Source organism: Bombus flavifrons, chromosome 10 (assembly GCF_040668555.2).
Source record: "Bombus flavifrons isolate JBK064 chromosome 10, iyBomFlav1_principal, whole genome shotgun sequence".
Lineage (NCBI taxonomy): Eukaryota > Metazoa > Arthropoda > Insecta > Hymenoptera > Apidae > Bombus > Bombus flavifrons.
In genome coordinates, this window is record NC_138451.1 from 11,771,529 (window position 1) to 11,789,741 (window position 18,213).

General features: G+C 33.1%; 3 protein-coding genes across 4 annotated transcripts; 1 reads left to right on the forward strand and 2 right to left on the reverse strand.

The window, feature by feature from the left end:
• The first annotated feature begins 142 nt into the window (after window positions 1–142).
• LOC138184256 (uncharacterized) lies at window positions 143–5,409 on the forward strand. 2 transcript variants are annotated; one of them, XR_011174297.1, is made up of 4 exons: window positions 143–1,854; window positions 1,925–3,602; window positions 3,729–3,926; window positions 3,998–5,409. XR_011174297.1 is itself a non-coding variant. In XM_069122061.1 (3 exons), exons 1-3 carry the CDS (start codon window positions 1,765–1,767, stop codon window positions 3,848–3,850), a joined length of 1,890 nt encoding a protein of 629 aa, XP_068978162.1. In that variant the 5' UTR covers window positions 143–1,764; the 3' UTR covers window positions 3,851–5,409. The 2 variants fall into 2 exon arrangements, 1 of the variants encoding a protein (XP_068978162.1); XM_069122061.1 differs by having other exon boundaries at window positions 3,729–5,409.
• Window positions 5,410–5,411: 2 nt separating this feature from the next.
• SNRPG (small nuclear ribonucleoprotein G) lies at window positions 5,412–6,311 on the reverse strand. The gene is made up of 4 exons (XM_069122073.1): window positions 6,145–6,311; window positions 5,971–5,993; window positions 5,712–5,836; window positions 5,412–5,638 (listed from the first exon to the last, which is right to left on the reverse strand). The coding sequence occupies exons 1-4, from the start codon at window positions 6,174–6,176 to the stop codon at window positions 5,588–5,590; spliced, it is 231 nt and encodes a 76-aa protein (XP_068978174.1). The 5' UTR covers window positions 6,177–6,311; the 3' UTR covers window positions 5,412–5,587.
• Window positions 6,312–9,132: 2,821 nt separating this feature from the next.
• 5PtaseI (inositol polyphosphate-5-phosphatase A) lies at window positions 9,133–18,005 on the reverse strand. Its single transcript, XM_069122057.1, has 12 exons — window positions 17,864–18,005; window positions 17,160–17,201; window positions 16,983–17,083; window positions 16,334–16,421; window positions 16,169–16,232; window positions 15,874–16,094; window positions 15,666–15,806; window positions 15,419–15,580; window positions 15,133–15,318; window positions 14,981–15,046; window positions 12,673–14,257; window positions 9,133–10,683 (listed from the first exon to the last, which is right to left on the reverse strand). Exons 1-12 carry the CDS (start codon window positions 17,924–17,926, stop codon window positions 10,502–10,504), a joined length of 2,901 nt encoding a protein of 966 aa, XP_068978158.1. The 5' UTR covers window positions 17,927–18,005; the 3' UTR covers window positions 9,133–10,501.
• Window positions 18,006–18,213: the final 208 nt, after the last annotated feature.

An 18,213-nucleotide genomic window follows, 5' to 3' on the forward strand; every position in this document is an offset into this window, starting at 1 on the left:
GAAAAGGTTTTATTGAACGATATGGTTGTAGCGTGTTTGTGCATTTATTATTTCAACAAAGCTATCTTTCGCTATGTACGTTTCTCGTGTATAAGGTTGTTCGCTTGTACGTCGCTTGCGATGTTTTAATTTATACAGTTCCTATGTACAGTCGCCTCGATGTATTAATTAAAGCATTTTAGGGACCGCAACTTAAGTTCAATAAAGCTTTTCGATGACTATTATTCGTTCGGGCATCGTTTATAGTCGTTTATCGCTTCTCTTTTTCTTTCCACGCAATGATGTCGTATGTATGGCTCCAGTGTAAAGACAATCAGACGTTTTGCACGGCATACGACTGTAAAATAGAAAATAACGCCCTTCGACAGAAACTTGGCCATAACTGATAGATAAGATTACCATATTTAGGCGTACGTTTCCTTTTTTACATACAACGTTTAGATTTGTTAAACGATATTGTTTACTAAAGATGACTTGCAGCTAGAGTTAACAGACATCGTTGCATTATCCGTTTAATACCAAAGATAAGTTACGTTCCACGTGTTAAAGGGCCAAGATGTACGTTATCGTAACTACTTAAACGTTGTCTCATAACTTGTACATTTCCTAATGCATAGTAACGTTACAATAAATTCTTTATTCCATGCATGCGTTTTATCTGTCATTAACGACGGACCAATAAAGAGGTAGGTGATTATACTATAATAATAAAATCGCACAACCTGTGTATGCCTGCAAGCGCTATAACATGGGCTAAAGAATTTTTGATATAAAAGATTTACTATTTACTATCTGATTCTGTTTATATTTCGTATTCATTCATAAATAGAAACACTGAATGGATAATAGTGAGTTTTATGTCGCTATTTATTATCTACTTTAATGCGAAGGGTACGGAGCAATTATGCTTCTATTATTAATGGCGCAAATAAAATTCAAATCTTTCGATCAATTAAAAATAAAAGATAAAGGAGTTAAATAATTATATATTGTCAAATGAACTTTCGGTTTTTATTTGCGTAAAGCAGATAATAGATAATGGACATAAAAAAAGATATAAATGTCAAAAAATCAAAGTATCTCGAGTGAGAGGCATCTTCCCCTTGTATCGTTTCCCTCCAATAGGAATCGTTTGTGCAGACCCGTAGTTTACAAAGAAGTGAATTTTGTCAATAAGTTTCATTATAATGTTGTAAACATCATTGTCCTTGGAAAACTCTAAACGTACCGTTTTCTTCGTTGTCGTGGTCGTTCGGACAAAATATGTTTATTATGTGCACCAAGATTGGCATTATATAAAAAAAAATTAAGTTTCTCTATATTCAATGTGTCACGATGAAACATTCGATTTCACGCGATCATAAATTTATGAGTCGCGGGAGTGTTGAATTACTCGTTTATTGATCGCTGTCAGTGACAATAATCTAAGAAACTTGTGAGTGTTTCGTTGCCAAATGTTATCGTACTATCCCAAACATTATGTACCTTTCTATATTAGAGTACGCTATTGTGATTTGTCGAGGAACCGATAACCTAACAACTATATCGAATGTTAGAAAAATTTCGCGTAACATTTCACACATGAAATTGTAACATTTAATGTTTGGCAGCTTATTTCGAATTTCGCGTCTGTGTTACAAAACAAAGTATACACGTATGTGACGCAATGTTGTAATTCAAATATTTACGGAATTGTTACACGACGGGAGGAATTAATCGTACTTTACAGGAGATTGCAAAATTGTATATTTTTATTCAGTGAAAATGGCCCATGCCTCGCTACCGAAGCTTATTTGCACTCCGATAAATACATCAAGAATGTGTCCATCAGATTTCACTACTACTCTATCTGATGTAAGTTTGACGTTTACGATATTTGTGTATTTTTGTTACGTTATATTTTCATTTTATTATTTTACGATAGGTGCTACAATCGGATCCAGTAAAAAGGTTACTCAATCAACCAAATATTATTGTTAAAAGGATACCTTTAAAAATAAATGCAACATCTGTCTCCAACGATAATGTTTTAACAAACAAAATACATAATGTAGATTCAAATGTAAATAGAACAAAACAGTCAGAGTTGTCAGTAATACCTCTACAGACAAATCAAGAGGAAAATATAGAAGATAAAAATTTCTTACCTTCCAAGAAGCAAGGTAAATCAGAAATTACATTAGTTCCTGTTACAAGAGAAAGAAAACCTTGTGGTCATTATGAACCTTGTGAAAATATTATATGCGATGTGATAGTACAACAATATGTAGACCGTGATGGATCATCACCTATGTTAGCCATTAACATAGAGGAAAGTGAAATAGATGCACCTGTTTCAAGACATTGTGAAAATAAAATGTGTGATGCATTAAGCATTGATCATGATCGTTGCCGCAGAGCTATAATTAGACTAAATAGATGTAATCAATCAATAGCTTGTGATATTTGTGGTATTATGTTACAAACACAAAGATCTCGTATATATCACAAGAATTGTATAAGGAAAAATGAATACAGGCATAATGAAACAAGCAGTGCCAAAATATTAAAAGAAAGAATGAGAGAACGAGAAATTCAAATAATCGAAGCTTCTAAAATGAAGAGAAATGATTATACAGATCCTATTACAGGGTATAGCCTTGCAATGGAAACTTTAAAAAATAACAAAGAATTAATTATTATCCCGAAATCAGTTCCCTTACAGCAACAACAACCACCTCCTTCACAACCACCACCACCACCACCACCACCACAACCACCAACAACAACAACAACAACAACAACAACAACAGCAACAACAGCAATTACTATAAATTCTATGTCCACAAAACAATCTACTTCACAAATAAATAATGTAAATAATGTTTTTGGAAAACTTTTATCCAGTATACCAATTGTATTACCACAACAAAGTATAGTCCTTGGCAAAACACAGTGTTCTAATGAAAATAGTATATCTAATCCCATACAATTAGCTGTATCAGAAGCCTTAACTAGGTCATTCGTAACAACAACCAGTACAGTTCCTTTACCTCAAAATCATTATATTACATTTACAACACAAGCTAATACACATCCAATACCAATAAACGAATTACTCTTGCCACACTCGCAAATTGTCACAACACCCATTCAGCCTAAACCATTGTTAACACCTATACGTGTTGTACCTATAACTAACTTAATAACAGAACCATCCTTACTGCACCAAACACAGGGTATACCAAAGTTTTGTATCATGCCAGATGATACAGCACCATCATTAACTATAACGAATTCTCAATCTATTCAACATTTAGCACTTGTGCCAAAAGTTGAATTATCAACTAATTCAAAAACTGCATTAAGGAAAAAGAAAAAAATAGTAAAAAAGAAACGAAAAAAGAAAGTTTTCAAATGTGACTATTGCCTTAAAAACTTCAGTACAGATTGGTATTTCAAAATGCATGTTGCTATGCATACAGGTGAAAACCGGTTCACCTGCAAAATATGTAAACGGTTATTTAGTAATCGATACGATATGAAGAAACATATATCGAATGATCACAAGAGTCAAAGCATTAGTCCTAGTATATGTAATCAGCAAATTACTGAAGATTCACGTAAGTATTTAGATTATATGTAAACATGTAGTGTATATGCATTTGTTGATCACTTAAAATATCACAGACAAAAGTATAATGAAAATATAAGAACAGATATTGTAAAAATTCCTTCTAATGTTATAGAGACAAGCAACCTTAACATACAGCAAGAAGTAAGAAAAGAAGATAAAACAAATGGATACATTATTATGCCTACTCAAGATATTGTCAAAAATATCAAAACAGAACTACGTCATGAAGTATAAATCATTCCAGATTAGCAACTCATTGAAACAAAGAAACAATTGTCTAGATTAAAAATACGTCTGTTATAAATCTCGAGTAAGTTAATTTGTAAAAATATGCATAAAACGTGCTTACATACTGTAGTTAATCAAATGTTAATCTTTTAGGAGAAAATTTTATGTTACATTGTACAAACGTACATATGTTTTATCTAATAGTTTATTTTAATTTCTGAAAAAGTTATTGCAATATTCTTAGATTCTATAAGACAAACGGGAAAGAAAAATTGCTTGATATATATTTGGTTTATTTATAAAAATATATTTACTTTATTTATAAAACAATTCTAAATATTTTAATGAATATTATAGAAAAATGTATTATATGACTGAACAAATTTGATATTTTTTAAATGAGAACGATTACAAAAGTCGACGAAGAATATATATAATATTATGAAATCTTTCAAACTGTGATATATGGCCATCTTTCCACTATAACTTCTTTTCAAATTATCTAAAAATGTATCGTCCTTAATTGCATATTTAATATAACCTTAAGCACAATAACTTTTTATACACTGAAATAAAACTATGGTCATGCACGTGGACGAAAATATGATAGACATATCTTAAAACGCACAAAAGAATAATTCAACAGAAAAGAACGATGTGTATATTTTAGAACTAGAAAATTTGTTATTAAATGTAAGAGTATTTTATATGGAAAGAAAGTTAAATGCCATTTCTAATACGTAGATACATATAAGTTATGTTGTGTTCCTTTTATTTTCAAATAAGTTGTTTAGTTGAAAGTATTCATTCACATAGACTAAAATTAATATACGATGTGTATTTATCTATACTTTTTTTTATTAAATTATTTTTTACTTTTACTATTTCTCAACGAGAACTATGGTAACTTTTACAGAAAATTAAACGCGTAAATATTTCCTTGCTATTGAATAAACTTAGTATTTAGAGTAGGATACCAATATGAAAGAATGTAAAATTTTTATATCGTTATAGAAGCTAATTTGAGCTTCGTAATTTATGTTGAGATTTTAGTAGATGTTAACAGAAGAATAGACGAAATATTTTGCAAAGATATAGTTCCTTGGTAATAAAAATGAATATCATGTGCCTTCAAAATTTTAATGTTCCTTATATAAATAAGACAGTTATTTCAGAAAAATAAACGTTGATTATAAACAACATTAATTTAATTAATTCGTTCTATTATCTTTAACTGACAATAAAAAATACAATTTTAATACAATTGTGTAGTTAAACAGAACACTTTTACTTCAATATAAGTGTAATAAGAAAATTATATGTGCATTTAATATTCATAATACTCAGTGTGCAAAATTCAATGTAATAGTGAAAATAGAATGTAAATGTTTCACAATTGTGCAAAGAAATGGTGTTATTAATGAAGGATATTATGCAAATTATTTTTGAAATCATAAAAATCATTGAAATGGTATATCAAATAAAATATATTCTAAGCAAAATATGTCATAAAAAATTGTCTGTTGTATTGTATTTATATAAAAGGTTTTAAAAGAATAAATCACTATTTAATATGAAAACTGTTTATTCAAAATAACTGTCTTTTCAAACTGAAAATACTGATCAAGAATTATATTTCAAAGGCTGAATAAATATGATATTAATATTGTGTATGATATAAGAAGTTATTTAGTTATTTCCTTAAGAATACATATTACACTTTTATATTTTTAATATTTCAATTCATATCCTGTCTAAAGCCTCTAACATTATTACACTATTTCCACGTATTACCTAAAATGATAAGATGAATTCATTAATTCAACAGAAATTCATTTGTCACCACAAAAAGAATTCACTAACTTACCACCATTCCAATATTGTTCTTTGTACCATCTTTGCATTCTTCGACACTTTCATCTATAACCATGTTCATAAACGGATCAAAGCCACGTAAAATTCCAATAACATGCCTTCCTCCATTGAGTTTTACTAATGAAAAGAATACATTTTGAAGAAATAACATGAATAAATATAATATACGATATTATGACTCCAATAACAAAATATTGCGTATAAACATAACTGCATAACCAATAATATTTAAGATATACTTATATACTCACATGATAATCTTTTATCCATGTATCTAAAAAATAAAAATAAAATTTTGTTACGCTTTGTTGCATTTACAATGTACAAGAATTAAAATTCAAATGATCTTAAAAATTAAGAAGAAAAATTAAAATTTTTATAACCTTTATACATATACTACTTAGAGATTTATATATTACACTTACTTTTTAAGCTCTGGAGGATGCGCCTTACTCATTTTTAGATTGGTTTTTTTTTAAAGAATACTAATGATAAATTACTCCCACAATTATGGATATGTACTTCTTCCCGGCTTTTGTCTTCCTTCACACTATGATATTAAAATCAGCGGCGTGCCAACTATAGCCAATGCATGCACATTAACATCGTTTTTAGGTTACATGAATTGAGATACCAACCTTAAAAGAACAATTAAATGCTTTGTTACGTTAATTTAAATAAATATATAATTATTATACATTACAGAGTTGAAATGAAGTACAAATAAATTTATGTGAATGAATTCTGAAATACAAAGAAATATAGAATATAGAATACATTTTTTGCTTTGACAAATCCTATCCTGAATCTGAATCAGCTGAATCGATTACTTTAATGTACTTTGCAAGACAGACATATTATTCTAAAAAGGAAAATGCGTGTGTACGCACATATTGTAGAACGATAATTTTATTTTTCTTTTTCTATACTAATACATGAAGTAAATGTGACAATATAATATACATTTGACTCAACAAAACAACATAACCATCATTTAATTTCGTCAGTAGATTTTGGTCACTTTTCAAGTCAGAAGTATTCCTATTATATAACGTTTATTCGTAACGTACATCATACATGCACATGTAATCTCATTATTTAACATATTATATTTTTGCAAGGTACTGTCAGTACAAAATATAAGTACATTCATATTTATAAAAGTACAACGTTTACTTGCCGTCGAAAGACGGAAGAAATAATGTTTCTCTTAAAACATCTCATAAAACATCAGAGCAAGCAAGAATTTCGATAGCGTACTTTGCATTTCAATCTAATCTTAATTATCATTTGTTGACTTTAACTTTTTACCTATTTATTAATTTTGCCATTTCGATTACTCAAACTCTTTCTTTTTTTTTTACTAGCTTGTAAACAACTAGCTTGTAAACTATGAAGATATAGAAAAGCACAAATCATCGATTTTTATCAATGACAAGGTAATTAAACGTATGTGACAATTCTTTTAAAAATCTTCTCGAAAAACTTGCCCGCGCGGAAGATCCTAAAACCAGTCTGGTAAAAGCGTCAAATCCTTAATCTTACATACATGTTAATACGTACATCCAGTTAAATTACTGCGTTACAGATAAAGTGTACAATTCGACGTTTTATGCATTTCCAGGTATTGCACAGAGTAGAATACAATATTGTTTAATTAAGATCGTATCGAGCATTTCATTAACTTAGGAAATACCCAGAAATTCTCCATAATAGATACGAGAATTGTAGTGTACTTTATACGTTGGTCAAAACAGATCAGGTACCTCATTAAGTTTCCAATCGACGAATTGTACGTTTTACCTTTAATTATCTTACGTCTAATTCTCAAGGAATGGCTTACGATTATCATTGACATACACTTCGAAAACAGACATTTCAAATACCAATCGCCACAACAATCGAGAAAATGTAGCATAACCATCTAATTCCCATAAGCATCAACAAGTGTTATCTTCTATTTATTCTATAATATAAGCAAATTAGTAATTTACATATTCAGATGACCTGTAAAAATTCTAGTGAGCAGTTTAGCATCTATTTCAGTGTGTTGATTCATAACAATTTTCTATCTACGTTCCATCCTTTTGATTATTTTCATGAAAATATGAATTTGAATGAACATCCATAGTCTAATAATGAAATATGGTAAGAAATTAGTAATTTATAATAAAAATAACAACTTCTTGAAATCTGCTATTTCATCCACCAATAGAGATAAAAATTAGTCAAATTTAGCATGTTTTGCATCGTAACCTGAGCGATGGGAATTGGAGGGTTACAACAGTAATTGAGTGCATGTCATAGCTTTTCGTTAAATGAGCGCGAGGACTTATTCAAGGTACCAATTAGCTTCTACGATTCTTGCGATGGCTGTTCGTGCTTACTTTTATCACTATCGCTATACATGCGAAATTGTATGTAAGATGGAACGGATTTAAAAGCAGTCGTAGGTAAACGTCTCGACTTCTTCGAGATATAGTAAACCTTCATATAAAATAACTAACCTTCGCTCGCACCAAAGGCGAAGGCAATAATCAAGGGCCTCATGACAAAAACGATCCTTGTTCAATTTATCGATCTTTTGCAATAATACTACGTGTATAATAATACATTTTAGTAGTCAGAAACAACACTCGCAACATGGAGGAATCGACATTATAAAAGATGATTTATATCTCGATTTATTGTCGATTGAAAATTATTCTTCTATAATTTCATAATTTAGATTGTGTAATATAAGAAATATTTCGCTTGAAAAATTCGCTATATATTGAGCCAAAGTTAAAGATGTTAAAATATTCTTCACTTTTCTGCAGAGAGGACAAACATGGACAATGATCGTTTTTGATAGTGTGAAATGAGAAGTGTGGTATTGGCGAGTTTTCATCGCAAGGGAGTATGGTATAACAATATAGCATCGCGTTTAAGTCATTCGAATCATCGCTTTCGTGTTATCGTATTTAGAGTATAATGGAAATCACAAACGAAACGAATAAACATAATCCATTATACTTTATGGACACTATGATGTTGGTACATCCTTATACATATTTCCATATAACATCAACAAATGTGAATTCAATGACGTAACCAGGGGGCAGTGGAAGGATTTGAAGAATTTTTAAATAGTGACAAACATCCGCAATGGGATTATAACGAGTGTACATTTATCGTACGCATGTCGATAGAGGAATATAGATATGTTTTGCGTGCAAATACATACGATCTACCATGTCTAAACTTTATATTTCCTATATTAACGACGTTCGAGTACCTGCCAACAGTTTCCCAGAAGCTTTGAGTTCCCTAGCTAGTGGTTACGCTAATGGAATGTACCCGCAAATTTAGTCCAATTGGATCGGATTAAGATACTATCGTGAATCGAGTGCTTCAAGTAAATTCCATCAGAGATTAGTAATAGTTTGTTTGAGCGTCGAATATTATGCACTTACTGCTATTCAACACTGTAGCGATAAAATAATATAAAAAAAAAAGGAGAAGAGAAAAACGGCGATACATGTTTCGACAAGAGGAATTTTTCTCAGTGGAACTCGACGCCAATGTATGAGTAGAAAATGCCGTGCACATTATAGAATTGCAATGGAATTATTACATACAAAATTTCAAATGGGAATAGGTATTTTTCATTTTTGTACGTAATTATTCTTTCGCAAATGATTCTCATTAACTCTTTGCAACGTAATTCAACGAGACAACGCGTATCAATTATAATTGAATCACATTGTAAAAAGTGAAGTCGAATTGATATTGGCAGCAATCGTAGCGCAATACTCTTCTTTCAGCTTTCGCGATCTCTAACAATGGAAACCAACAAAAGTGAGGTACCACGGTAATATCACATCAAACGATCTCTCATGGAAACGTTTTCTTTATCGTGAATCTCTGCTCGTCTAATTATACAAATCATTTGCAAGACTCGCAGTCTTGGGAAGAACTGTCTGAAAGAACGTAGCGTAGGAACACCAAGACACTTAACGAATAAAATACAGTAATCGTCATACACGCCATTGTATCAACGATTTCGTCATATTAACAATTCTCAAAAAGATCTCGTCTTTTTTTTTCTAACATCTCTATTGTATAGTTTCAACAGGAAGTATTTCGAATTTAACACGTTCACTGCACACGATGCACATTCGAGTCGGCACATACTTTTGGATTATGTATCGTATCGACTTGAATGTGGCACATGAACTAAAAATCCCGAAATTCTGAAAAAGTTTTTCGCAATAATTGGTATCCATTAAACACATATGTAATATAATGAGAATCAAATCCGCAGTGAATACATTAATAACTTCGAAATTACTAATAACGTATCGAGTTTCGTGTAAATATACCCAAAGCTTTTCGTGTATGCGGGCAAACAGCAGTTCACACCGAGAGCACGCTCCAGCATTAGCGGCAATCGTTGCACGTCCGTCGTCAACAAAACGGTTCGTAATTGCAGTATTTTGCTTCGATTCAATTTAACGACTCGCGCAACTTCATCCATACGCGAGTGCATGGGCGATCTGCGATTATCGATTGAATGATCATTGAACGCGACCAACACTCTAGAAGTCGATAATCGAATAAAATCGAACATATTCGATTATCGGGACATTTCGAAAGCATCGCGGCGAGATCTGCGCAAAGATTAGTTTGCCGGTAAAACCGTTAAAATATCTCGCAACCATAAGCTTGTGAAACGTTATTTCACATAACGTGAAATAGTTAGCTGTAAGTGGTAACCGTATACGAATAATAAATTCAATATCAGACGGTCGTTTCTCGAAAAATCTTAACCGACGAGTCTGCGTGTTTAATGTGAATATATCTCGTGATGGTAGTCGCGCCGTTGTTATTGTTGTTGCTGTGGTTGTCATTATTATTGTTGAATATCTCACGACTGCTCAAGCTGGACATCGTACCCGATTCGGACGCCTCGTTCATCACGTCTGCAGCCAAGAATCAATCATTGACCAACTGTTTCGGAATCTTGGCAGAGCAGATGAAGGTAGTACATGTGTACGTATATCTCTTATACATGTTTCTAATTGCTATAAAAAATTAGTTGCATATAATATATCTCTTTCGTGGAAAAAAGTTCAAGTATTAGTTCAAAACTTCTTGTTTCAGTTTAACGGTTTATTTAAAAATAAAATTTCAAACTTACGGAGCCTCGTGAAGTTGGCTCCGGGAAAAGCAAATGGCGGGAGGTCATAATAATTCAAACAGGTTAATTTCTGTCACGGTTCTTTCTATTGTTAAGCAATTACTGTTTCAGATTAGAAATTTTAAAAGTTTTTTCTTGATTTTACTTCGATCTGCTCTACCATATAAAATAAGGTATTAAGGGTGCATTACGGTGCAACGTGCAAATAACAATAACACGTAATCACGTAAATCAAAGGATATAAATAAAAAAAGCAACTGTTGGTTGTATTAAAAATAAATTTATATTTACAAGCGAGGAGAAAATAATAATTACTAATAAAACGTTTTATAAGTCGTAAGCACAATGGGACCGGAAACAAATGCATGATAAATCGATTGCTCGAATCTGCGATATTTATTACGATCAGATTCAAAATGTGGTTTGGAATTCGTTTTGCAAAATAAACGTTATAAATTATCTTTTACTAAGTACCTATGAGCGTAACGTTTTGAACAGTAAACGGCCATTAGTATTACAACACTGTTTCTCGTATTATGTACAATTTCTTTTTCGGCAAGACACGGAACAGATACCTTTATTTGTATGCAAATTATTTTACGGTTAAACAGTATCGACTTGAATTGGCTTGAACCTTCCATGGAAACGTTAAGAACCTCATTGTCAATTTTTTTACAAAATTGTACTTGTAGATATTGCCACAAAGAAAACTACTTGTAACTTGTAACGAAACGTATATAGGAAATTAGGAAAGATAGCATTAAATGATTACGTAAAACGTAAAGACATATGACTAACAATTTTACCGTATAAGTTAATATCTTCCTTTCTATTAACTAAAACAAAACTAACTTTGGCAGTCGAGTCCAAATAATGGACTACGTGCGTGTCGCGTCTACACGTACGTTTCTAATATTCTATCATATAGGACACAGTAAATTTGGCAAGGGTTACGATGCACATAGGAGCACACGTGTTCTTGTACGCTGAAAATGCTGTGAATGGAATTCTTGCGATAGCAATAGAACGTAAACGTAAACAAAGAGATAAAATCGAGACGGTCGAAAATTAAGTCATTGTAACAAAAAAAACATTGTAACAAAAGATTACGAAAAATTACAAGATAATAACTTTCTCGAGTGACGCCCGATACATACTTGACTGGAAAACTTATTTAATAAATTAATAACGAAATGGGACAACGTAATCGTTAGGGACTTTTACGTATCTATTACATATACTGGTAACACTGCTTAACAGATCGTACGTTGACACAGTCATCTGGATATTCCGACTCAATAAAACTCTACATCATATAACGTAACATATCACTACGTAACAATGATATACTGCTTATTCAACTGCGCATCTAGAATATGAAAATTTATAGTACGTAACTATATCGTTTGAATATACGCTAAAAAGATAGTTGTTGACGTGATACGATATTAGAGTATCATGCTCATGCAGAAGACACTTTGAACATGAAAACGTCTTGCAACATGCATGTACAATAGAAAATCGATGCTATCGGATAGAGCGTCAGCAGCGTATTTTAAGTGTTCAAGAATATAGCTTTTTCCTTGCTTCTTATTTCTTATCTCTTATAAAGTAAATCTTAATAATTGATTTTTTCGACTTCGTTCTTACGATAGTTTCTTATTCCGAGGAAACCGAGAATCATGACTACAATATACGAAGGCTAAATAAGGAACATGTGTGAAGATTTTGCGTTTTCACGATATAATGCAGCAACACTTTTCACACTTACTTTCCTTCCCAATGATATTGTCCTTATAATTTTCTATATCAGAGTTACATGCTTTGAGTTTGAGTTTAATGTCCTCTGTATTATCATTGCTACTTTGATTTTGTACAAAATCACTTCTTGTAATTTGTTGTGAAATTATCATTTCACACTTGTTGTAACATCTTGGTATTTCTGTTTGCTTGCTACTTGCATCAAAATCTTCTACATTTGTACATACATTTGTCTCATTACACTTGTTCTGTTTCGATTTTATGTTCTCTGCCTCCATATTCTGCGATCTGTCTTCTCTTTCACTCCTATGGTGAACTGTCCTTTGTTCTGTTTCTGCAATAACTTGTAATACTTCAGAAGTTCGTTCATCTGCTAAAGTCGTCTCCGAAATTATACTTCTACTTTTAATACTTGTCTTATCAACTAGTGCATCATCCGTGAGTGCACGTTGATTTTTACTATTATTATCCTCCGTACTCTCTAATGTATTTATAATTTGATTTAAGCATTTCTCTCTATTTTCAAGCATTCGTTCCTCGCTCATTTTACTCATCTTACCGTCAGTATTAAAGAGATTTGTACTAACCATCATTGCACAAGAATTCTTGTCTGGTTTCGTTATTAGCTCACTTATGTTTTGCAAATAAACGCTCTCGTTCATTCCTATTTTCTTCGTATTTAAGCTCAGTCTGTTGCTCTCGTCGTCTGTTTTATCGCAAAGTTCATCCGACTTTCCTGAACTGAACGCCTCGCCGCTCAAGCTCTTTGTTCGGTCGTCCGAGTAAGTGCTTAGTTTCTTATCCGAATAATCGCTATACTTGTCGTCGTGTAAGTACACGGAACTCTCGTTTGATTCGAAGTTACTAGCATTTATTATTGATATCCTTGGTATAATCAAATCGGAAGGCAAACCCTCAACACCGTTCGGCGGAGTTGAATCCAAGGATGATCGTTTGATGAAATCTCCAAACGAATGATATCCTTGTTGTCCTTTGCTCTGAACCCATGCTTCGGTTAAGAGATGCGATCTTTGCCAGGACAGGTCGCTGTTACATCTGTTCGTCCTTACAGACCATACGTTTTTACACTCCTCAGTATTGGGCCACGAGTGTAAGCAGCAGTCGCTAGGGCTTCTTTTGATATCAGCTGTATCTTGATCCGCGTCCATCGCCTCTTGTTTTTTGTTCCGAACGATCAGTTCTAACTTGGATTTTAAGAGAGCAGGCGACACAGCTGTGTCTAAACGTCTGGCAAAGTTCGACGTGTGTATAAACTGTGCCATGGACACGTTGTTCATGTTATCTATGTCTACGTCCGGGAGTTCACCCGTGGCTGATATTATAGCATTTGGACTCGGACTGTCCATGCTATCTGGGGTATAAGGATCATGCTTAATGGGTGCTGCGTGCAACAGATTAGTCGAACGGTCCGTGTAATTAACCTGTCCACTAGCGCAACTACTGTAATCAGGCAACATGGATAACAATTCCACATAATTGCTTGGCACTCGAAAGCAAAACTCAGGTGCACTCGACAAGCTGCAGCAGTTTATCATACCTTCGTCCACGATGAGATTAGCCCTCAAGTAGACTGGCTGCAAACGGGAAAAAATGGACGATCCTTATGTAATATCGTGCATCTCTATGAAGAAATGGAGAGGGATATTCTTCGTATGGTAGGACTCTATAAAAAGTCTAACTAACATTAATGTAATTCAGGGAAACGACATGATAACAAAGTACTTTTGATACGATACTATAGAAACATGGTGCTAAACGTTTGATAAAGTTCACTGAAAAGTATTTCACGTTGGCTACAAAAGTGGGTATCAAACTCTTTTCAATCTTATGCATGATCTTTCGAACGAAATTTCATAGTATCAGGGCATTGTAGCGATAGAACGCATACCTGTGATGACCACACAAAATATACTTAACTCTTTCTGATGGCAACGTGTTCAAAATGCTATATACAATTATGAAATCGGGAATCGTTAAATAAGTGATTTTCAAAAGTGTTACTATACTGAAACGAACTACACTGGCAAGCCTCTATGTAATCATAAATAGAGGAGTGAAATATCAGTAGAAGTAGAGGATATATGGAAAAACCAAGATAAAAACAGGCAGACAGTTGATAGATAGGTACCTTAGTGCTTAGAGATTCATTCGAAACTCCAGAAAAACAGGCTGCACCATAATTAAAAGAATGAATCATCAGAATAATAACTAGGAAGTGTGTAAATATATTCACCCAGCATAGTAATTAAAAAAACTAGTACCTTTCTTCTTACATTAGAAAAAAAAGACTCTCTCACCTTATGATCGCCCATACAAGTTGTTGGCCCTATTATTCCATATTCCATGGCATCCGGCGATGATATCTGAAAAATGATAGTAATCGCGTTGCATAAAAGACTATTTGTCTGAAAGATACGCGTTTAGAAAAAATATAAATGATATTTCGTACATCTTGGACTAGCATTTTAGCGGTAGGACTCAGCAGAACACGATCGCACCAAGCCGGTACTCTTGTTTGCATATAATTTGATCCTTCATTGATATCTTCCTCAAACGGGTAACTGGGTACAAATTTAATCGGAAATTCAAATAATCTTCCATCAAAGTCTTCCAGCTCTCTGTCATATTCACGTAGCTACATAAATATTGGTAATTTCATTATGGTCTTCCTAATCGTCAATGCAATATTATAAGTAACGTTATACAACGTAAAGTTCGAACAACGAATTACTTACCCATTGTCCACTATTTTGCACAAAAACATTCTGATGCTCGTAATAAGAAAATTCTTTTTTCCCTAATGTTAATATGAGATCATCGTCTTTATTATGAAACTGCAGCTTCGAAATACTTCCTTTGTTTGATAACCTTCTTTCTTGAGTATCTTCTGTAAGTTTCTGTGTAAAAGTAAGAGTACAGATTATTTTTATTCCTTTGTACTTCTGCAAGAATAACATCATTGTCGAATTTTCTCATACTTACTTTGATTACACCGGCTGTGTCCGTTCTAAAATTAAAGTCTCCAAATAAAAAGTATGGTACATTTGAATATTTATCATTATGAAACCTATCTAATGTATGCTCGAGCGCTCTTCTACGCGTCTTACTGTATACGGATGGAAACTGAAAATATATTATCAAAATAGGTAAATCATAAAGTTATCTCATAATACAAGGTAAAATCACTTACTGTTTCCATAGCAATGAAATTACTGGCATCATGAAATAAATGTATATTTATGAGATCAAAAACTGTTCCACTAATACTCCATCGTGTTCTCAGAAATCCTTTTCTGGACCATTTACATTCTGGAAAGAATTCCTGAGGGAACTTTGCTTTTTCTTTGGTCGTGACTGCTTCTATATTACCAGAATGAATCTCCTTTCCATCCACTGGTATAAAAGTACATTCTAAAATTATAATAATAACTTGAGTTACTTTAATTCGCTCAGGCATTGTAATATTAATCTATCGGTCATTGTACCTTGGAAGTCCCATAATAAAACTTCTTTCAAAGATTCATGTACAAAGTACAAATTTCCAAGGGCCTGAAAAATTTTAATATTAACATGATTATGTATAATTACTACTAAGAACCGTATATGATAATATATATTTTATAAATACATAGTTTTTGTATTTTATCTACCGTAAAATGTTCAGCAGATGAATAATCTTCATCCAAGAATACCCTAATTTTGTCAAACAGCCTTAATTCCTCCGATGACATTAGTAACCTGCAACAAATAGCTATATTAAACTAAATTAAGCTTTACAAGAAACACAGAGGTCTCTCTATCCTGAACTTTTCATAGTAGCTTAAAGATCTGTTATATTTTCAAACACTTTTTTTACATTGCTCCCCTATGAATATCATTCGATAAATTCATCTTTTGAAGTAGCTCACTCAACCATAGAGTAACGCGTGATCATCTATTTTTATCCCTTTCTGCCACTTATGCGTTAAATCATTCAATATCGTGATCAGGAAAACCTATCAGTCTTGGAATAATTTTTAAAAGGCATACCTCCCACTACATTTTACTCCATACATCATACTTCATAAATATTTCATATATAAGCCAAGCAATAATATTTAAACAAATATTATCGCATAGACTAGCAACTGTTATCTCGTTAATCTGATTAAAGAGATCAGTCAATGGAAGCCTTTCAAGAAGCTTTACTTTAACAAGATTTTCTGGAATATCTTTAACATCCTTAATACAATATATGTAATCATTGCTGACTGTGCAGTAGACAAAGCTCTAAAAATACGAAAAGAGATAACAAATTACCTAACAAAGTCTTCCACCTGCCTGGTGCTGTGCTCATAATTTTTTCCACCTACTTCTTGGCAGTGCAGTGCAATAAATTTTGGATCCAGCCTCAGTATAGTCTGAAAAGCATTCTCCGTGAATGTAAATACCCGTTATATTTACGCAATGACAACGCATGTTATCTGTAATACTTACAGATAAAAATTCTTCCGTCCAAATTTTCAACATCATGCTAGGCTGTAAAAAGGACACACTTTCGTAATCTTAATCAAAATTCCAATCAAACAAAGGAATGCTTATCATTTATCAATAAAAAAGATCGAAAGAAATTTAAAAACATATCTTCATTCATATATCGTTTATATATACGCGCAGAAGATCAACTTTAAATCTTAAACAAAAACCCATATAGGGCTAATGTCATCGTTCCTATTATCGCTTAATGGAAAAGCGTAATTCGGTTCGATCTAAATTCACGCGACTAACAAAATCTACTATTATGGAAAGTCGTTGATAATATCAACGCGATTCTGCGCGCGTTAGCATTGCAATTAATACGTGCGGGATTGCGGACAAGATCGTGAAGCTTTACGGAGCGAGAAAAACAAGGGAGAAAAGTGATGAATGAAGGAAGAGTAGCTGTAAATAACGAGTAGGAATTAGTAGTGTATTATCATCTATTATCGTAGCGTCGTACGAAAGACGCGCGAAGCAGCTAGCTTTGAACAGGCGAAAAGAAGACTGGAAAAAGAAAGAGAAGACGATGAAGGAAGGAGACAAGCAGGCCGTGCCGCGTTTGAAGGTAAATCGCGGGGCACGATCGATCGATCGTTCAGGGTCGGTGTAACGGCGGAGAGGAACGCGAGAAAGGAGAATGCGAAAAAGTCCGGGAAACTCACCTCCTCGAAGATACTGCCGACGTTCGCAGTGACCAATAAGACAGGAACGCCGTTACCCGCCATTCTTCAATGTGTCAAGAAGGGAAAGTTTTGAATAAAGCCTCGCTGTTGCCCTTGAAGAGAAAGAAGACGAATATCGGGTGGCGTAGGACGATCACGAGAAGAACGTAAACGTCGTAAAATAGATGTAAGATCGGTGCAAATGACTGTCAAAAAGGGATCGACACACGAGTCGAACACACTGCACTGCTTCGAGAGAGTGTCGCGAGACCGTCGAGCACGTCGACTTTGGGTTTTCCGTTGACACGAGCACTCTGATCGAGTAGTCAGGTTCGAAGAGAAGTCACCCC